This window comes from Lepidochelys olivacea (genome assembly GCF_965140295.1).
Source record: "Lepidochelys olivacea isolate rLepOli2 genome assembly, chromosome: 11".
In the NCBI taxonomy this organism is placed as follows: domain Eukaryota; kingdom Metazoa; phylum Chordata; order Testudines; family Cheloniidae; genus Lepidochelys; species Lepidochelys olivacea.
This window is the reverse complement of record NC_140421.1, coordinates 39,140,915-39,163,291: the sequence shown is the minus strand read 5'-3', so window position 1 is coordinate 39,163,291 and position 22,377 is coordinate 39,140,915. Positions and strand designations below refer to the sequence as shown.

General features: G+C 39.3%; 1 protein-coding gene across 3 annotated transcripts; it reads right to left on the bottom strand.

Annotated features, from left to right (window-relative positions):
• Window positions 1-1,168: 1,168 nt before the first annotated feature.
• On the bottom strand, window positions 1,169-18,892 carry BBS5 (Bardet-Biedl syndrome 5). Of its 3 annotated transcripts, XM_084643583.1 has the most exons (12): window positions 17,860-18,890; window positions 16,108-16,190; window positions 12,672-12,737; window positions 10,711-10,760; window positions 10,190-10,317; window positions 6,777-6,912; window positions 5,650-5,745; window positions 5,038-5,100; window positions 3,982-4,116; window positions 3,778-3,861; window positions 1,761-1,784; window positions 1,169-1,643 (listed from the first exon to the last, which is right to left on the bottom strand). In XM_084643583.1, exons 1-12 carry the CDS (start codon window positions 17,919-17,921, stop codon window positions 1,542-1,544), a joined length of 1,029 nt encoding a protein of 342 aa, XP_084499709.1. In that variant the 5' UTR covers window positions 17,922-18,890; the 3' UTR covers window positions 1,169-1,541. The 3 variants fall into 3 exon arrangements, with proteins under 3 accessions (XP_084499709.1, XP_084499710.1, XP_084499711.1); XM_084643584.1 differs by lacking the exon at window positions 5,038-5,100 and having other exon boundaries at window positions 17,860-18,892; XM_084643585.1 differs by lacking the exon at window positions 16,108-16,190.
• Between the last annotated feature and the right edge of the window lie 3,485 nt (window positions 18,893-22,377).

Sequence of the window (22,377 nt, the reverse complement as noted above, 5' to 3'; positions counted from 1 at the left end):
AGCAAAATTCCACTTAATTATTTACAAATGAAGCTCCAATTTTTTTATTCTTAAAATGTAGTTCTCACTCCAGATCATTTTCCTAGACATATTATCAGTTCCCTTCCCCCTCTCCCCAAGTATTTGTTTTTAAGTTTTCATTTTAGGGAAACATTAAAAGTGACATCAGTAAGGGGTATCCTCTATCCATTTAAATGAAGGTAATATGTACGCTAGAGACAGAATAGAAAATGTTTTTAAAAAAAATGAATGCCACAAATGAAAATTCTTTCATCAATGAGAATGTTCACAAAACTAAAAATTGAGAAAAAGAGCCTTTGTATTAATAGTACAAACTGTTAATAGTTTAACAAAGTAAGAAGAGCAGATTTAGAAAATATACATGAGTTAGGTACTCACAAATTATTTTTGTTAAAAGTTTCAGGATTTAGGCAGGGAAGGCTTAGATTTCGATTAAATTTGGAAATGTAGAAGTTTAACAACCCAGAATTTGCTTAACATGCTTTAGTGACAAAGGGCTTGATCTTGCTCCCACAGAAGTCAATGGCAAAACACCCATTAATGGGACTTAAATGGGAGCAGGATTGGGCACCAACTTTTATAAATACATTTGATATAAACAGGATTTCATTTAATTATAGTTTTATGTATATAAGTTTTACACAAATATTTAACAGGCTTTTCTTCCTTTCCATACCACAGTGAAGTCACTGGTGCAGTCAGCTGCTACAACAACAGCTGAAAGGAGAGCTCATTTGACTTTTTCCATTTATAGGAAATAGTGTGTAAGGTCTCATCTCACTAAAAAACATAACAGCTGCATCTCCCCTTTAAACAATAAATGACTCAATTCTCTCTGCATATAACACAACATTCTAAAGGTCTGATGGGTCAGAAGCAAAAGATATGTAGTGTGTGATTCTTTCCTGATTATCTCCTTTAAAAAACAAACGAGTCAGTGCTTTCTGAAAAAAATTTGTACTGGAGTCTTTGGATGAAAATTAGTACCTGGAATGATGATTGAGATACAGTACATGAAGTTCTATATGTAATACGAAAACTAACAGTTACACTTGGAATAGTACAGTACTTTGTCAAAATGATATTAATACCACAATACTGCCATGATAAACTATTCTTTCTAAAAAAAAAAAAAAAGTTTCCCACGTTTATATATTTTTGTTTTTATTCCCCTAAATAACATTTTAAGAATGTGTCACAAAAGTTGCTATGGAAATGTTGTTTAGATAAAATTATAGATCAGTACATTTTTTTTCTATAAGCAAATAAATAATTTAAAACTTTAGCACAAGAAATATATACAAAAACATACAAAATACAATTGTTACAAATGTACAATTTCTTTAACAAGTTTTCTTTCACAAAATCAGTTAACTATGCACTGTATGATATTTATACGTTCCTTCTCTTTGGTATAGTTGTTCTGTCTTACTCAAATATTTTCAGTCTTCCTAAAGATCTGGTAGTAACATAATGACTACATGCCTTGCACGGATTAGGAAAATAATGTTAAATCTAAATCAACCCATTACTTCCCAGAGTCCCTGAAGCGTGAATCCATCCTTCAGTTTCTCTATTGCTAGTCCCAGTTCTTCTGAAAATACAGGTTCCCGATCTTGTTGCTTTTTTGGAGGTGAAGGGCATAGGGAGGAGGAACAAATAAAAGACAAGTTTCATTAGAATCTTTGAATAGTGAATTATTAAATAATATGCATTTTACAATGTTAAAGTGTTCTTACCTTATTACCATCAGCAAAGTAAGCCTACAAAGAGAAAAAAAAAAGTATCATAAACCCGCCTAAATGATTTAAAATTGTTTTCTTATGTACAATTTAAAAAAATACTTTCCATTTACCATTAATACCTTTTTATATCTACACAGAGATACTTTTAGGCTTCTCAGTTCTATTAACTTTACATTTTAAAATAAATTTCAGTATTAAACAAAATCCCTTTTATTTAAAACTGCATTTGGCATGTTTTCTGAGATTTACATATGTGCTTGGTAGAATCTTTTACTTTCATTTTATAAATAAGACTAAAAATTCACTCTGGGTTGAAATTTACTATGCAAAACTTCAACCAGAAAGCAGTGACTTAATATAAAATAGTCTATCTAAATAACTGCTAAAATGTCTGTTGTAATAAATGTGTGTTTTTCATGATAAAACAGAGGCAGAACTGATGGCATCCTCATAGTTCCTGCTGCACATGCAGCAACATTTACTATTCAGTTTCTCAAAATGGGCTCTTTATAATATCTTGGGGAATGCTCATAAAAATTAAAAATAACATTATCAAAATGATTAGTCAACAACACTAATGGGCTAATCTAACACTTACGCAAAGTCATTCCTGTCTCATGCAAAGACCTGTATAAAGAGGTGGGCTTTATACCATCCCCTGAAAATCAGACTGAGTCTTGGACAAGCACGGGAAGCAAATTCCAGCATCAAGGGCTCTTCTCTGAGAGGTCCAGGCCAGCAGCTCCTAGACCTTTAAATCTAGGGATTTAGCAAAAAGTGTCTCAGCTGACCTCAGCTGTCTTGGTGGGCCAAAGCATTTTGCCGAATAGGCCTGAAATCACATGGGACTGTACAGAATACTAACGCCTTCAATTACAATAACAGACTATTAAGGAGCCAGCCTGTGGAATTCAGATGAAATATGTTCCCTGTGGCAACTACTGCTAAGCAAGTAGATCACTACATACTGTACCAGCTACAGCTTCCAAATATTATTCTAGGATAGTTAAATACAGAGCACATTAGATTAATCCAAAGTAGAAGTGACAAAGGCATAGATAACCCAGACAAAATCCAAATGTAAGAGAAAAGGATTGTAACTGTGATGACAAGCTCACAGAAATAAAAGTACTCTGGGCACTGAAACCAAAAAATAAACCAAAACAAAAGAAAAAAACCCATAAGAAAAGAGGGGGGAAAAAAAAGAAAGGAAATTACAGACTGAAAGAAGAGAAAAAGGAAAAATATAGAGATTAAAAAACTGAAGGTTAGCAGGACAGATAAGGGATAGGAAAGAAGAAAAGTAAGGGCAGACTAGTAGGATTGGTTTTAGGATTGTTGAGTCTACCAGATTTCAAAGGTGAACTATGACAATGTGTATTTTGGGTTAGGCTACCATATAAAAATACTTGTGCACTCTTCTGTTTATACTAAAAAACAGTTTCTGGGTGTAGGGAAAGAACTACATTTAAAATAATTTCAGAAAAGACTCCACCTCATCAGAATATCCTCTTGTGTTTGTATCAATGGAAGTTGTAGGTACTCATCACTTCTTCATATTAGGTTAAGGGACAACAGTTACTATCACCTTTTCCTAAAATCTTGTGGGGGCAAATACTGAGACAACCTTCTAGACACAACATTATCAAATCAATCTGCCCAGAAAGAAAGAAGACTTAATTTTAATATCTGTATGATCTGATTAAACTACAAGCTTTTAGACTCTGCTGGACCTTAAAGCATGCTGCAAGTTGCTTGTGACTGCTACTTTAAACACCAACTACCTTGACTGTCAATAATCATTTGAAACATAGCTCTTTCTACAGAGACTGTTGAAAAAAGCTTATATATTTACAGTTAGAGACTATAGTTTTGGACTTTATGCCCAAAAGACATCTAAATATGTTATCTAACATCAGAAGACCAAACATATATTTTAGTAGGAACCCAAGTCCATAAATGATTTATATTTAAATAATCAAACAACAATTGTTTTTCTGGAGTAGCTTACCACAAAAGCATCTGTCTGTTCATCAGATTCGATTTCCACATCATCCTGAACCTGTTCGACTGTCAGATCTTCAAGAGGTTGAGGCTGTAAATTGGAGACAATGAAGTAAACAAATACATTTATATATAATGTTTTTAATATAATTTTATTTCTTCTGTTAGTGCAATGCTGCATGTAGCTTCTGTAATAAAAGGAACAGCATACCTTTTCTTCCATTTCATAATCCACTCCAAATATAGGGCTAGCTGAGTAAACTCTATACAGTGAATTTATTTCTTTCACTGCCTCCTGTAGTTTCTCCACAGGGTCTATTTTAAAACCAAGTACATATCCTCCACTCTACAAGAAAAGAAAAATATGTACTCAAATTAATTAATTTTTACTATATAAAAGATATATATACTTATAGACTAAGTACTTCCTCTTGACTTGACAGGCATTTCTTAATACTAACAGTGAGGACTTTTATATAAGCATTTTATACATTTCAAACTGCTGTACAAACCCTGGGTGCAATTCTGGCCCATGGACTTCCAGTGGGCTAGGATTTCACACCCTGTGAAGTATAAAAGCTATGCACTGCTATTCTGTTTTACAGATGGGAAACAGAGACATGGAGACGTCAAGAGAAAACTGAAAATCAGTAGCAAGTCTAGGATCTGTATTCAGGAGTTTCGAGCTGCTCAATAAATGCTTCATCCATTAGATCGTAAGTGCTATTGTGAAGGTAGCTTTTCAGTTATAATGAATGCATTTGATGTAGCCAAAAATAGTTTTTTTTCAACTGTAGAAACGTTTTTGATCATGGTCACTAGTAGAAGAAATTACCAACCTTTTACAGAGAGTAGCAAAGATGACAATTTTTTTTAATGGTATTTTTTTAATGGTATTTAGCTGCACAGTGCTAAAAGTAATCCATTATTACTCTCCCTAAACCAGAGTTCCTGCGTAACAAGGCATTACCTAAATAAATAAATTAACTGGCCATGCTGGCCAGTTTGTGTTTCAGTCAGAGACCTCATTAATCAGCTGATGGTTCATTCATCAAAATCTTTGTTCAATAAATTCATAACTCAACAGCCATATTTTCACCACAATTTTGGCCTCTTATGTAGCCAAGTTTTCTTGAGTTTAAACTCTAAAGAGCATATAGGAGTTCAGTCTATTCATTGTTTAAAAAATAGCACACTGAATATCAGAATTACATAGCTATATAGGTAAAAATGAAAGTAACTAAAGAATGCTATTAAATCATCTTACCTGCTGAGAACTTTCTATGACAAGTGCCAAGCCAAACTTTGAGTCTCTAATCTTTATTGAACGCTGGTTGTAAAGTAAAAAGAGGTAAAGTGTGTTTTTAAAAATGGTGTTCTTTAATTCCTTGATACAAACAATTTATTAATACTATTAACTACGATTATCAGCTCTGAATGCGTGGCATCTTCAGCCATTTGGAAGTCCAAATCTGAACCACTGACAGCTGGTGGAGGAGTATTCCATCGGAAATGATGACAAGGTCTTGGCAGTGTTCCTTTCTGAAAACTTTGATCAAAAGATGAATTCCAGCGGTCACATACAGTGGTGTACACTACTGACACTGGAGCAGCAGCATGGTAAGCACCATGGAAATTAGAAATGCAGAGCAGATCCAAGCATCCAGCTCCTGATCCTGAAAGCCTTGATTTTTCAAGGAATCTGGACAGAAAGTCTGCTCTGCAACAGATATTAATAGGGCCAAATCTTCCCTGAGATAAGGGCATGCAACTCCCTTTATGTTCAATGTGAGTTAGGTGTGTGAATCGAAGGTTGGAATTTGACCCATATCATACAATATTTAGGTTTAAAAAGGATTGTTGAAGTTAAGATACTTACAATTTGCAGATATGGTATGCTGACATTAAAGCTGTCATTCATATTTGCATGCCAAACTATTCTCACATTAGTAATGAAAAAGGTCCCCAGATTTCCCTGTAAAAAATAGATATATCAGAATTCCTTTGAAATGTAGGGCCTGTTTTCATTTGCATACCCTACTCATATCCTGCACTGAAATGCTAATATAATGGAACTCTGCATTCAGTTCAATTAGGATTTGATGCTGCCTAACTGAAGTCAATTGGAGTGTTACCACTGACTTCAATGGGAGCAGGAGAAGATCTTAAAAAAGACTATCACTAGTCAAGTGGTGAAAACCCTTGGGGGATTGCTATTACTGCAGCAAACCAGGATCACACTACAGCACAGTGAACCTTAGAGGATAATGTGAAACTTTCAAGTGTTGTTCACTGTATAGTTCCAGAACTGGTATACTGTACAAGTACAATGGCATGTGCGTTAAATTTAAGTGACTGGGGAGATGTGTGCCAAAATCAAAACTGGAGCATAGAGGAAAGAACTCTTAGTCATCAAGACTGATGTTATGCCCATTTTGGACTAAAATTACACAGACAAATAACAGCTTCAATTTTGTTCCATGCCCTAAACAAGTACAAATAATAGTGCCCTGGAGAAGAACACCAACATATTGTACATGTCACTTGCAACCACTAGTCTCTCCCCATCCCCAAGAAATAATCTTCTATTCCAGTGTTTTTAGTTGCTAGCAACTAAAAAACAAAGGAAAACATGCAGTCAAAAGCTGCAAGTAGATTATACAAATATGCAGCAAAGTGTTTTAGAAATAGCAGGGTATACTTTCAGGATGATACACAGACCATTAGGCTCTCAAATACTTCTTGTTAATAGGAGCTGTGTATCTAGTTCCTTGTATATAGAGCTGAAAATGTCTCACAAATGTCATGACAGGTTGCTAAGAGGAGTACTCTGTTATACTGAATAGCATACACACAGGATGGACAGCTTCTCATGTAACCCACTCATGAACTGAACCAAAAGAGAATTCCTGTGAGGTTATAGAACTATAATAGTACAGTTGCTAGGAAGATGAAAAACAAAGCACAGTTTTAGTAAAATTGCATATACTCTTGTTTTAACTATACCTGGTCGCTAGATAAATTCCAGACTCCATTGATTTTGTCATATACTTGTTCTTGCGGTAATAATCTCAGTTGCTTGTTTTGAATCAATGCACTTCTCAGCTTAAGATCACGGTACATTTTAGAAGTTTCATAAGCTCTACAAATAAAAATACATGCCAAAGCTGAAGATTTCAATGTCTTTCATAGTTCATATTAACACAGGTTTATAAAATATTTCAAACATCCCACTTCAATTATCTACATTCTACAAATAAGTTCAGCAATTTTATTAAACCTTCACTAAGTAGAATATCTGTTGTTGGGGGTGTGGTGTTTTTTTTTTTTTTTTTTGAAAAACTAAAAACCATTTTAAAAATTACTTTTTAGCTTGAAATCAATTTTTGTCTTTTGCAGTGTTCTGATGCATGCTGTCACTTTTCTGCACCTTGCAGTTCTCCTCTTTTAGCTGTTAAAATGCAACCAAAGCCTTGCTGTTCACACATTATATACAGTATGGACATTGGGAAACGTTTAATTTTCAACTCAGATCAGGCACAAATATGCTGTGTGTATAAGATATACACAAATCACTATTCCACAATTTTTAATTATGTATATAGTGTAGATCAGTGTTCATGCCATTAGACTATGTACATGTTCACATCTATATAACTTATTCTTTAGGGGTGAAATCCTGGCCTCAATGGGCTTTTCAATCAAGTCATGATTCCTCCCTTGATTTACAGTAAATGATTCACTACTATTATGCAAATATTTCAATTAAAAGTGTACTTTACTTATTAATATTGGTTTTTACCTTGAAAGAACTTAATATTGAAATTAGCTCTAGTGTTATTTAGAAATCAGAAAATTTGTTTCCCCCTAATATCATACAGGCTACTTTAAACCATAGGAATTATTTAAAATCATTACCTGTAGAACTTAAGCTTTTGTATTCAAACTAGGGCTGTCAAGCAATTAAAAAATTAATCATGATGAATTCCATGATTAAAACAATTAATCACTATTAATCGTGCGATTAATCACAGTTAAACAATAACAGAATGCCATTTAGTTAAATATTTTTGGATGTTTTCTACATTTTCAAATATATTTCAATTACAACACAGAATACAAAGTGTACAGCACTCACTTTATATTTATTTTTTATTAAAAATATCTGTGCTGTAAAAAAACAATCATATTTTTCAATTCACCTCACGCAAGTACTGTAATGCAATCCCTTTATCATGAAAGTTGAACTTAAAAATGTAGAATTATGTACAAAAAAAAATTGCATTCAAAAATATAAATTTAAAACTTTAGAGCCTACAAGTCCACTCAGTCCTACTTCTTGTTCAGCCAGTCACTCAGGGCATGTCTACACTTACCAGGGGATCAATGCACGGGGATCGATGCATTGGCGGTTGATTTAGTGGGTCTAGTGAAGACCTGCTAAATCGACCGCAGGTCGCTCTCCCGTTGACTCCTGTACTTCACCTGAATGAGAAGCGCAGTGAAATCAACGGGAGAGTGTCTCCCATCAACATTGCATAGCGTGGACGCCATACGTAGCTGAAGTTGCGTAACTTAGATTGATCTCCTCCCGTAGTGCAGACAAGGCCTCAGACAAACAAGTTTTATTTACATTCGCCGGAGATAATACTGCCCACTTATTGTCTACAATGTCACCCAAAAATGAAAACAGGCATTCGCATGGCACTGTTGTAGCCAGCGTTGCAAGATAATTATGTGCCAGATGTGCTAAAGATTCATATGTCCCTTCATCTTCAACCACCATTCCAGAGGACATGTGTTCACACTGATGACGGGTTCTACTCTATAACAATCCAAAGCAATGCAGACAGATGCATGTTAACTCTCATCATCTGAGTCAGATGTCACAAGCAGAAGGTTGATTTTCTTTTTTGGTGGTTTGGGTTCTATAGTTTCCATATCAGAGAGTTGCTCTTAAGACTTCTGAAAGCATACTCCACACCTCGTCCCTCTCAGATTTTGGAAGGCACGTCAGATTCTTAAACCTTGGGTCGAGTGCTGTAGCTATCTTTAGAAATCTCACATTGCGTTTTGTCAAAACTGCAGTGAACGTGTTCTTAAAACAAACAACATGTGCTGGGTCATCCGAGATTGCTATAATATGAAATACATGGCAGAACGCGGGTAAAACAGCAGGAAAGATACTATTTTCCCCTAAGGAGTTCAGTCAAAATTTAATTAACGCATTTTTTTTAACGAGAATCATCAGCATGGAAGCATGTCCTCTAGAATGGTGGCCAAAGCATGAAGGGACATACAAATGTTTACCATATCTGGCATGTAAATACCTTGCAATGCTAGCTACAAAAGTGCCATGCGAATGCCTGGTCTCACTTTCAGATGACATTGTAAATGTCACTATTTCCCTTAAATGTAAATAAACTTGTTTGTCTTAGCGATTGGCTGAATAAGAAGTAGGACTGAGTATGCTTGTAGGCTCTAAAATTTTACGTTGTTTTGTTTTTGAGTGTAGTTATGTAACAAAAGAATTCTACATTAGTAAATTGCACTTTCACGATAAAGAGATTGCACAACAGTACTTGTATGAGGTGAATTGAAAAATACTATTTCTTTTATCACTTTTACAGTGCAAAAATAATATAAAGTGAGCACTGTACACTCTGTATTCTGTGTTGTAATTTAAATCAATATATTTGAAAATGTAGAAAAACGTTCAAAAATATTTAATAAATTTCAATTGGTATTCTATTGTTTAACGGTGCGATTAAAACTGTGATTAATCGCAATTAATTTTTTTTGAGTTAATCGTATGAATTCACTGCAATTAATCAACAGCCCTAATTCAAACAAATTCCAGGTCATTTATGAAAGCAAGATGAATGGTTTTGATGCAAATCAATTGACAAATTTTATTTAAATCAAAACATAGTTAAGACAAAACCACGTAGTGAATCTTTAATAGAATGCAAGGATGACCCAGGAGAAGAATCCAAGAATTTTAGTTTCACCTAATAATTGATAACTGTTCCAATGGAATTTTTTTCTTAGGTTTGCACTGGAGTTATTGTAACCTGTACTGTGCTCGGGCCAGAGCCTGCAGTCTTCATTCACGTCACATTCCACTTTGAGTGAAAGTTTTGGCTGAGGCAGGGTGTGGGATATTGTCCCTAGTCAAAAACATATATGAATGAAATGAGTTTTACGGTATTTATTCATTTAATTGGACTCATAGGCTTTCTGCCCCTCATCTCTCCACCCCACATTTTAAGATTCCTTGCTCATATTTCAAATACTTCCGTGGACTTTACGTATGTGAGAGTATGTGATGGGTGCATCAGTGATAGCAATCCCAAATTCTGCATATATACTTGATTTACTATAATTTTTAAAATTAAACTTTATTTTAAGAAAGGTACCTGTGTACAGCAATAACTGAAGTGAAAAGTCTGGGACTCCCAGGAACCACATTAGTAAATATGAACTCGAACCGTGTATTGTTACATTTAGTTAATATATAAAGAGCTTCTGTCTGTCCTCGTAGTTTCTATAAGAAAAATTGTTAATATTTAACATTTTGTAAACAACACAGAGAATCAGCAATCCAAGCATGCTATTTTTTTTTTGGTCATATTCTAATTATAATCACTTAAGGTGAAATTCTGGCCCCCAGAGCAGTCTATGGAAGTTTTACACTGACTTCCTGACCCCCTGGTTATTAAAATCCAGGCCCCACCAAAGTTACTATTTCCCCCCCAAGAATCTTATAATAATAAACCCTCTCCTTAGAAAATTAAAAGTTTATTTCTAAATATTTAAAATAAAAAATTCACTACTATTTTATTTCTATGATTAAAGATGAACTTTCAGATTATATAGTGAAATGAGTGTTTATGGTACTTTTACACCTTTTTAATTTAAGAAGTATTTTGAAACTTACTGAGTTAGCGGTTCTCGTGGTTATATTTATAATGCAGTTGTAACCAACAGCTAAAAATTGGGGGGGGAGGGGAGAAAAAAGCACAGTTTTGATCACAAGAAAATTCTCAGTTATACAGAACAATACTGTTAGAGCATTGCTTGGGACACTGATTGTGAAAAGCCCACATTATGATAGGCTGGCTACGCCTTTTACATTATGTCATACCTGTTCCCAGCTAGAATCTGACCCTTAAAAACAAATCCCTACCACTATTATATTAATATTGTTGTGAGGATCCCAGGAGCTAAGAGTGAAAAAATAACAGAAGCAGTTTGGGTAAGGGAATGGATAGTGTGTCTGAAAAGAAGAGAATGAGGGGACAGAGGGAAAAGAAGGTAACATTTTTAAAATGCTTTATTGCCCTGACCACAACAGTTTGTGTTATAAAAACTAAGACTTCCCCGTTTTTAATCTTTCTGCTAGAACAGTGTTTCCCAAACCTGGGACGCCGCTTGTGCAGGAAAAGCCCCTGGTGGGCCCAGCCGGTTTGTTTACCTGCCACGTCCGCAGGTTCGGCCGACTGTGGCTCCCACTGGCCGCGGTTCGTTGTGCCTGGCCAATGGGGGCTGCGGGAAGTTGCGCGGGCCAAGAGACGTACTGGCCACCACTTCCTGCAGCCCCCATTGGCCGGGCACAGCGAACCGCAGCCAGTGGGAGCTGCGATCGACCGAACCAGCGGACGCGGCAGGTAAACAAACCGGCCGGGCCCTCCAGGGGCTTTCCCTGAACAAGCAGCATCCCAAGTTTGGGAAACACTGCGCTAGAAAATATTAATAGAAATGATATAAATTTATATGGAATAAGGCTGCAACAATGAAATAAGTAAAGACCAACTAGCTCCCTAGTTGTGGGGAGATTATGCAGTCTTGAAAGCTAGGGTAAGGTGGCAGGTAAAAGGATAAGGATGTTTATATCTTTACATGATGCACAAGGCAGTCTATCCTAGTATTTTTGCACCTATTAATACTACTCTCAAGGTCATCATTCAACACCTACACTGATGTCCAGTGTGAGATAATCTAGAATTAGCAAACTCACTCACTCATTAATACTTGCTGTTATTTGTCAATAAATTACCTTGTATTATCTGTTATATGTATTACTTTGACAGTTATAAGATAATCAATTTTTAAAATATCTAAAATTTTGAAGGATAGAATTGCCTCTGCTTATAGCAGGGGTGAATCTGTACTTGAGACCATAAGCAAACTTTATACAACTTGGAAAAAAATATCACCACAAATACATAATACAATATAGGGGGGATTGAGTTTGTGAGCATCGGGACTTCTACTTTCTTGGCGACTGGAAATTGAGTATCTGGAGCAAAATGCCTGCTGAACAAATGTACCATGACACATACTACCGTTCTGCAAGCTACTTAAAAATATGCTTGACTTTAAGCATCTGAGCAGTTTCATTGAATACTCATGTAACTGAAGTTAGATGTGTTTAAGTAGCCTGCTGAATCAGGCCCACAACAGTAAATGATATATTTCTGAGGAGAGAAAAACTGAGGATCAAGATTAAATCAGAATAAAGAAGTGGCAACAGCATATACTGATATGACAAGATGGCAATTCAAAGTACAGTAAAATGAAACAGTTCTTCCTAGGCAAACCTTCAAATTCCACAGACTTTAGGAAAACTATAACACACTTTGTTGTGATCTTCAGAATTCTAGTTTGAGAAATTGTTATTAAACATTGACAGTTTATCTAGGAATTATATCAATTCTATATTACTGAAAGGAATAATGAATACTGCTGGCTTATACCCAGGTTAGATAGCAATGGGAGACTGAAGAGTTTATTAGATTGTAACTTTATTACTATACTCATTACTGTTGTGAAAATTCAGCATACTACCACATAAAAAAACACAAAACTTTATTCATCTTAACTAAAGGGGATACTTACAGAGATTGACTCTAGGTAATGCCAATGAGTGCCAAATAATCCGTAAATTTGTCACTAGAAGTCTACCTGGAAACAAAGAGTGCAACATTTTTCATTAAATTTGATGACAACTATCCAGATTAAATGTGAGATTTCAAAGTTGTTCCAGAAAACTTAACATTTAAACATAACTGCCTCCCTTCCTCTTCCTGAAAAACCCCTGCAAAACAAATGCCAATCTGATCTTTCTTTTGTTGTAAAAACCTTTATTTTAGATGGAGTTCATTACCACCATAGAATGACACTGAGTCATGTTCAGCACCTACGCCAAGATCCTATTAGAGGAATGGGTTTCCTCCAGGTGACTGTGCAGCTACCAGTGCAATGGTGGTCGTGAACCTTAAATGGGTCTCACACACAAAAAGGGAGCTTTAGGCTAACCACTCTTATATAGCGTTGTCAGCTAGAGAAAGGACTAAGGTTCTGTTATAAGAAAGATCCCTCAGGTTGGCAATCAGGAAGGAGGGAAACAAATAGTTTCTGATATAGAACTGGGTGACTTTTTTGACAAAGTAGTTTATTCACTGAAAAAAATGCAGTTTCAGGTTAGTCAAAACTAGTTGCGAATGTGCGCTTATTGCAAATAGTTTCAGTCAAACTAAAAAACAAAATAACTTTGGTAATGTTAAAACAAATGATTTTGACATATCTGAGACAATGTGTTTGATTTTTTGGGCTAAATTTACAGGATGGCCAGGGGCAATGGTGGCAACAGTAGCACAGCTGCCTTCCTAATAACCTTTACTCTAGGCATTAGGCCCCTCACCTGGGACGTAAAAAAACCCAAATACAGTTCCCCCCAGTCTCTCGCTGATGTGGAGAAAGGATATCCCAATATTGCAAAAGATTTCCCCAACCATTCTGTTTGGGGTATTCTGGGGTAGGTCTCTTTCAATTTCTCAAACAGGGTTTGGAACAGGGACTTGAACGTGGATCTTCCCCACCTCAGGTGAGCCCTAACCACTAAGCCATACTCATTCTCATTCTCTCTCTAGCCCAGTGACTATTCAAGTATTTTATCTGAAGCAGTATAACTTCAACAGGAATGACTGAAACACCTGCTTCACAACATCCCACAGCCCAGTGGATAGGGGATTCTCTTGAAATCTGGGAGACCTACATTCAAATTCCTTCTCCACATCAGGCAGATGGAAGAATTGAATATAGGTCTTCTACATTCAAGGAGAGTGCCCTACAGGTTATAAGTTGGGTACCACCACCACCTACTCCTCCTCCAGTTATTTTGTGAATCTAGCCCTTCATTTCCTTTGCTTTTATTTTAAAAAGTTAAAAATACCCAGAAATGAGACTGAACATTTCAGATTAAAAAAATTGTTTGCTCCAAATCAAAGTTTTTGCTGATGTCTTTGATTTGTTTAATTTTTTTTTGTAATCTACAGTTTTGGAGCAAATCGAAACCCCTCCAGCCACCAGAACTGCCAGAGAACCAAAAAGTCAGCTATTCGCCCAGTTCTACTCCCATACACCAGTGACACCCACAAGAGGTAAGCCCTAAAAACAAAAAACAGTTATGGATTTCACTCCCATTCCTTTTCCCTCACATATCATGGAAGCTGCAGTAATCTTCATGGAAACAATAAACAGAATCTATAAAGGACTACTGGTGGTGGGTGGGAGGATGAGGAGTTCATTTACATGAGCTTCCTTCCCAAGTAGCCCTATACCCATGCACATTATGCAGATCCCCTCTATTCCTTCTGCTTGCACATCAGCCCAACCATCTTCAGGAGTGTTTGGCTGAGCATGAAGGCAGCTTATGTGGCTATGAAGGAGCAGAGAGACAGCTGCCAGGCACAGCAGGGGTTAAAGAAAATCTGTGGGTTCAGCTAGCCCTGCCCCGTTATACCTGTAGCCAATGCCAGGGCTGGAAGGGGGAGAAAAGAAGGGAGCCTGGCTCAGTCAGGTACTCACTGGTGAAGAGGTGGGAGCTTTTTGTGTGTCTACCTGAAGGCACAGATGTAACCAACCAACCAACCAACCAGCCAATGCAACCACTGGAAGCAAGCAAGCAAGCCTTCCCCTGCTAAGGGGAATCTACTGCCAAGCCCCAACCATGGGGAAACTGGACTAGCAGGGCCATGCCCCAAGCTAAAAGACTTCCATAAGGAGCAACTCAGACAACAGGTCCTGAGCATCCCCGTCATGGCTAGGAACAAGATCCATCTCCCCTGTCTAGGAGTGTGAGTGGCCCAGGACTCTGAGCCAGGACCTGAGGGAAAGGAGGGCAGGTCCCCCCTCCAGCCCCTAACCAATGATATAGCTGCTAGGCTGCCTGGCCACTGAAGGCCCTAGCACAGTGGTGAATATCCCTTACTACTGTATAAGAAAGGCCCAACATTTTGCTCTAAGTAGAGATAAAGGAATTATTCTCCTCTGTGGGTTCTTCTATTAAAGGGCTTTTCAATAATGAAAAGATCTCACATTGTATTTAAGTTCCTGCATCAGGATGGCTCATGAATTAATTTAAACAAATTAAAGAGTTCCAGTTCCTGCAACAAGTTGATAAATGAAGATTTTGTTACCATTTCGAACAGTCCTCTGAGAAATAGGCTATATCATTTTAAAATGTAGTTACCTGATGATAACATCATTTTAAAACCTAGTCCAATGACACTCTGATGAATTTACCACTTCTTTTGTCCACAGAAGCACCTTAAACTATGATGAGAGAAACCACTGAGATAATTAGAGAGTACAATAAATCTTGAAAAGAGAAATCCTCTTGTGTTATAAAATTTAAACAACTTCCCACTAAAACTAGACATTATACAGTTGTAGTACAGGCCTATACAACCTTTTGCAGGATTATCGCTTAAGATCACCAAGTTGTTTTTAGGGAGGAAACTGAACCCAAATGAATTGCTTCCTAACCAGGCTTTCAATTCCAAACAAACCCACAGGTACAGTCTTTCCATCACCTATTTTGCTTTTCATCAAACCCATGCCATTGGCACCGACTGCACTACCTGATGAATACCCTTGAGAGAACAGATATATGTCTGGTAGTACAAGTACACTAGTATAGTCTGCATTATAGTCTACATGTTTGTTTTTCCTAAGATCTTTTTCAGAGAGAAGACTAATGACCAATATCAGATATACATACAGTAGCTCTCTCTTACAAGGTTCACAGACAACTGTAGAACATTACTTGCTAGATCTGCATTTTTCTTTCAGAAATAACCTAACTTCAGGTATAATCATTTTCTAATGGCATAATTCTTTCCTTTCTGACAATTATGCATTCAGGATCCACTCCTGTTCCTACTGAAGTGAGTGGGAGTGTTCCCATTAACTTCAGTGGCAGCCACTTTAAACCCTCAATGATTAAACAAATTAGAAGTTAAGAGGAGAATTTCATTAGGTACGCACTTACCTCTGTCTCCATTGTTTCCTTTGGTATCTTCAATAGAATCTAAACAGTCTATAAGAACCTCTCCTGGTCTCATTTTCATTTGTCTAAAACAAGGTAACTTTATTTGTTTTGGCTATTCATTTCCATTTAAACAGACCACAAAATACTCTGGTCTAGACATAACAAAATAAGGTACCATTAAGATATTATTGGGTTTTCCCTCTCAGGCCCTGAAAAGTGGTGATCATTTCTACTCCCACATAATCCCTTTAACACCTTCTCCCCAACAAATGCAATATTCCATGGGCTGCTGTAAATATTATCGTATTTGCATAGGCATGTAGCACATCAGACGAGAAAACCTAATATTCTTCACTGTATTAATGGGAGTGTGGCGTACTCGCAGAGATGTTCCCATTTAAATACATTGAAGACTGACTGAAAGGCTGTGTGTCTGTGCAGACAGTATAAAATGACTATTATTTGTTTACGATCCAAGAAAATATTATTTGAACATTTGTAGTAATATTAATTTATATCTGAGGGATTTTTAAAATAACATGAAATGTCGGGGGGCAGGGGTTTTCAGAGCAGACAAGCTGCAGCTCAGAAAGGGTCCCGATTAGTCCCCTTCCTGATTGGTCCCTCCCCTACATCTGCAATGGCTGTTGCTGCATCCTGGGCTTATACCAGCCACCTTCACACTGTGATGGGGGGCAACACTGCCTCCCACCTCCAGTGAGTACTCCCCCCAGCTCTCCTCCCTTGGTAGTGACCTCTTTTTTTGGGAACCGGAAATATGGTAACCCTTAAACACAATGAAGGCCAAAGTGTTCTGTAAGCAGGGGTCAGATCTGTGGGAGAGAAGTAATCTTCCAAGCGTCACCTATATGAGTCGCCAAAATGTGAAGTTACTCACTCTAGATTGTGCAGAAGTTCAAAACACAAAAGTGTGCTCTGTGAACTTTGATGTGGCTTCAGTATGCCTATGGGTTCTGCTAGGTTTCTTGGGGTTGTGAGTGTGTGGGGAGGGGGAAGCAGTATCTTCCAAAATGTCACTTACATGTACCACCAAACTGAGATTATCTTTAAATAGTATAGATCTGTGAAGATCCCGCTTTCTTGCATCAAGAATTAAACAGACAGCAATGCTGACACTTAAAATCACTGTCATCTAAGTAAACGCCTTGATTAAGTGAACAGGGCGCACATCTTTGCATTAGTTACACTTAGTACACGTTTTTTGAGATTGTCTTTGCAATCACTGCAGCTGGAGCAGTACTTTTTATTTTAAATGAAAGTGGAGATTCTGGAAAATAGATCGGAGCTTCCTAGAGGATTTAGTACACAGAAGGAGCAACCTACTGCCTGTTTCTGAGCCCTGACTACACTCCAGTCCCTAAACTTAAACAGCAGGATTAATATCTGTGCTAAAACTGCAGCGAGCCTTCAGGCTTCCACAGCGTGCCCCTGCATCCCCCTGTCCTGCCCCCTCCCAGCATGCACTGCTCCCTTGTTTAAAAAAAAAAAAAAAAAAAAGGATGCCGACCGCACATCCGAGCCGGAGGGCCAGTCACCAGCGCGGCCCCTCTCTGGGTCTCTCCCAGGCGAAGGCAGCTCCCTGCTCTAGGCCGTGCCGGGAGTTGCCTCGGGCCCTAGCGGGGCGGCCGGGGCGGGCCGGGCTCTCCGAAGCGGCCCCGCCACCCCGAGAACCAGCCCCGCAACGGGGCGGAAGGAGGCTTCGCAGAGGGGAGGCCCGGGGGCGCCACTCACTGCGGGGAGATGTCGAAGCGAACATCCCTGTCCTCCCACAGCGCGTCCAGCACAGACGTCATCACTGCCCAGGGCCCTCGCCAGGGCCCGCCAACGGCTCCGCGGAGTTCTCTCCCGCGTCCGGCACCTGTCTGGCAACTGCCCGACGTAGCGCAGCGAGGACCAAACTTCCCAGGCGCGACCGCCGTTGTGGGGGGAGCTGCCGCCGGCCCCGCCCGCAGAGCGTGGGGTGGGGCCTCTCCCTGCACCAGCCCGTCGCACGGCCCTGTCCCCAAACAGCTCTCGAGACGCGCGGTTACTGCCGCCTCGCCGGGCGGGGCCGGGCGGGGCGGGGGAGAGGTTCGCACTGGTTTTGTGTCGGGTGGCTCTATGCCGCGCTAGCCGTAGCCTTCCCTCTCCGCGGCCGCCTCTCCCTCCCCCCCCGGTTGAACGCAGGGCCCGCCTGCTGCGGGGGTGCCGTGGGGCTGGTTCTCCTGGGCTCTGTGCTGTACAGCGGCAGGGGGCCGACTCAGGGTCGGGGGTCTTATCTCTCCTCCCCCTCCCCAAATCCAGGCTGTAAACCCGGGTCTGACCTGTGCGGACTGGGACAACGGCCACCAAGTACTGGACGCTGCTGTGCGGGTTTGCTGGCGGCTCTGCCAATGGAAACCGCTTAACACCTTTAAATGTAGCCTTCCTGTGACGTTAGGAACGTCGAGTCTCTCTGGCTGCAGCGGTTTTCTTCTGTTACTGGCGGCTCTAGGGCTCCTGCTGTATCAGCTTTGGGTAGGGGGCTGGGATGGGTTTCAGCCCCTTCAGCTGTTGCCTGGTATTCGCCTCTCTCCCTTCACCTCAGCTACTGCTCTACTCCCTTTCTTTGGGACAGGCCTTCTTGAACCGGACTATGTTCTCAAGCTGAGTTAGCAAGAGTCTAACTTCTTCCCCTGGCTTTTGTGTAAACTCAGGTTTTGAAGACACCAAGAGATCTTCATAAAAATGTTTAGTGATACTAAATTTTAAAAGCTTTTTCAGTATTCATAAATATCTGGAGAGTCTGAAATTCAGTAAGAACATTTTGAGACATCTAGTCTAGCTGCTTCTACACATCTGAATACTTTTTTTTAAATGTTACTTGGAAATCCAGAAAAGCTTAGTTGTACTAGTTTCCCTTCTTTTGCTTAATTTCCACCAGAAACAGTAAAAGTTCCAAAATAATAAATAGCATCCAAGGATACACAAAGATTTATATAATATGTCATATCTGCAACCAGGTTATTTTGAAAAAATAAATGATCATAAATTATGGATCAGATAAATAAGCAGTCTATTACTGATTATTTTTGCATTGTGCATGTAAATTGAATAGTGAATCTTCAATCATATTTGATACCATGATATTACATTTTGAACACACATGACATATCTACTATAAAAAGTATCAAAGGAACACATGGTACATTTCTTGTAGAAAAATATTATACCTGTTAACTTAAATACATTAATTGTTTACTTAAAATAATTTGATTGATTACATACCACTACTTACATTAAGCTATTTTAGTGACCGATGAGCACCCGGGGCAAGATCATATGCTGTTTGGGGTAGGGACCATCTTTTTGGCTAGCACAATGGAGCCCTGATCCCTGACTGGGAGCTCTAGGTGCTACTGCACTGTAAATAATAATACAAGTCTTGAGATAATTTTGTCCTTGGTGTAACTCCATTAGTTTCACTCTAGTTACACCAGGGATTAATTTAGTCCTATATAGTGTGTAGGAGCCATCAAAGAAATGTAGTGGACTGAAATTTCCCACGTTTTCCTTTATAAAATTGTTCTTTGAGTCATAAAAGAAAACCCAGACATGTGATAACCAAAAACAGTTCTCTATCTCAAATAGAACTTTTCACAAAAAAGGAAGCAGTATTTTTTGCAAGGCAAGATGCTCTGTGTTTGTGGCTTAGTCCTCCAGTCAAGTCATATGTATCCTCCCCTTTCCTGGAGTATCAAAATCCCTTCTTACTAATGGGCTCAGGCAGCCTTCCCATTCACTGCCTAACTGGTGCCACTTTCCCAGTGGATGGTAGGGGCCCTCTACTCTGGGTTCTAGCTCAGGGATCCTCTAATGAGCAGTCAAGGTGTGTTCCATTCTAGACCTTTTTCCCTGGAGCATTTTCTAACCTTCTGGCTCCCCCCACCACTTTCTCTGGGTTTGCCCCAAAACTTCCTCCTCCCAGGGAATAACTGTAGGCTACTTTGGCTCTGTAGCCTCTAGACACACCTCCCTTCTCCCTGAGGTGTGACTGCACCCTCCTTGCTGCAGCATCCTGTCTTTATTAATACAGTCCAGTTCCTTCCTCCTCCGCTGGCTCCCTCATTATTCAGTCAAGGGATTATTAAACCACCTCATTACCCTCAGCTGTGGCCTGTCTAGTTAATTGGCCCCCTTCTTAGCCTACATTAACCCTTTCAGGGTAAGTGTGGGGGATGAACACTCTGTCAGAGGTGGGTATATTAAATGCCAAAAATATGGCCCTTTTTGGAGAACTGCTGTCTCCTGTGCTTCCAGTGACCCCTCTGCTGGGCCTAGGTAGTGAGTAGGAAGAAGCTGCCAGACTTCAGTTCAGAGCGGAAAAGAGCTGAACTTTAGTAGATTGGGATAAATAGCCTGGGGGGAATGGAACTAGAAGCTGGTAGAGGGAGAGGGAAACAGGGTCTTGAGATGGGACTGGCTGGACAAAGAGACTGGTATTGGGAGCTGAGGTTGCAGAAGTGCTGAGTGCTCACAACTGAAGTCAATTGCTATGCAATATGTGCTTTGAACATATAAAGTGTCCTATAATAATAAATACTCTAAAAATCTTGTCTTAGATGTCACAAATTGGGCATCCAACATTAGTAGATACTTTTTTACCTTAATCTCTGCATACCTAAACTCCCCATCTGTAGAACAGGAATAATAATACCCCTTCATTTCATAGGGTTGTTGTGAAAATATATTAATGTTTGTGAAGCACTGGGATACTATAGTGATAAACGCCCTAGGAAAGCCCATGAGGAAATTAATAATTTTGTCTTCAGAGCAGGATTTGAATAGTGTGCATGAAATAAAGTCTGGGGCCACACATTGAACAATGAGAAAAAGACTAAAATAGCTGACCATAAACTGAGCACTGTTCTTTCTGTGCACTAAACGAGGCAGAGATCCTGTGGAAAAATAGCATGTGATCATGTAATTCAAGACTGTATCATAATGCATATGCACAAGGGGGCTGAATTAAGGTTGCACATGCAGCCGTAATTCTGGCATTTCCTAACTTCTGAGTGGTGGGTTTTTACAAACTTAATAGGTTTGGTTTTTTTAACATTTCACGTACGTGTGTGTGTGTATAATATATTAAATAAAGCAAGACTGATTGACAATCACATCAGTTACTGCAAATAGGAGGCAGTAAGGATAGATATAAACTGGGATAGTAAATGTAATATATAGTTTTACAGTACACGTCTCCTCTATTCCAGTGAATGTATTTCAGATTGACAGAACTGCAGCCTGAAGTAGAATCATAGATGATTAGGGTTGGAAGAGACCTCAGGTGGTCATCTAGTCCAACCCCCTGCTCAAAGCAGGACCAACAACAACTAAAGTATTCCAGCCAGGGATTTGTCAAGCCAGGCCTTCAAAACCTCCAAGGATGGAGATTCCACCACCTTTCTAGGTAACCCATTCCAGTGCTTCACCACCCTCCTAGTGAAATAGTGTTTCCTAATATCCAACCTAGACCTCCCCCACTGCAACTGCAACTTGAGATCATTGCTCCTTCTGTCATCTGCCACCACTGAGAACAGCTGAGCTCCATCTTCTTTGGAACCCCCCCTTCAGGTAGTTGAAGGCTGCTATCAAATCCCCGCTCACTCTTCTGCAGACGAAACAAGCCCAGTTCCCTCAGCATCTCCTCATCATGTGCCCCAGCCCCCTGATCATTTTTGTTGCCCTCCACCGGACTCTCTCCAATTTGTCCACATCCTTTCTGTAGTGGGTTCCCAAAACTGGATGCAATACTCCAGGTGTGGCCTCACCAGTGCCGAATAGAGGGGAATAATCACCTCAATCTGCTGGCAATGCTCCTACTAATGCAGCCCAATATGCTGTTAGCCTTCTTGGCAACAAGGGCACACTGCTGACTCATATTCAGCTTCTCATCCACTATAATCCCCAGGTCCTTTTCTGCAGAACTGCTGCTTAGCCAGTTGGTCCCCAGCCTGTAGCCGTGCATGGAATTCTTCCATCCTAAGTGCAGGACTCTGTGCAGTGCACTTGTCCTTGTTGAACCTCATCAGATTTCTTTTGGCCCAATCCTACAATTTGTCTACGTCACTCTGGACCCTATCCCTGCCCCTACCCTCTAGCGTATCTACCTCTCCCCCCAGCTTAGTGTCATCCGCGAACTTGCTGACGGTGTGATCTATCCCGTCGTCCAGATCATTAATAAAGATGTTGAATAAAACCGGCCCCCTGGGGCACTCCGCTTGATACTGG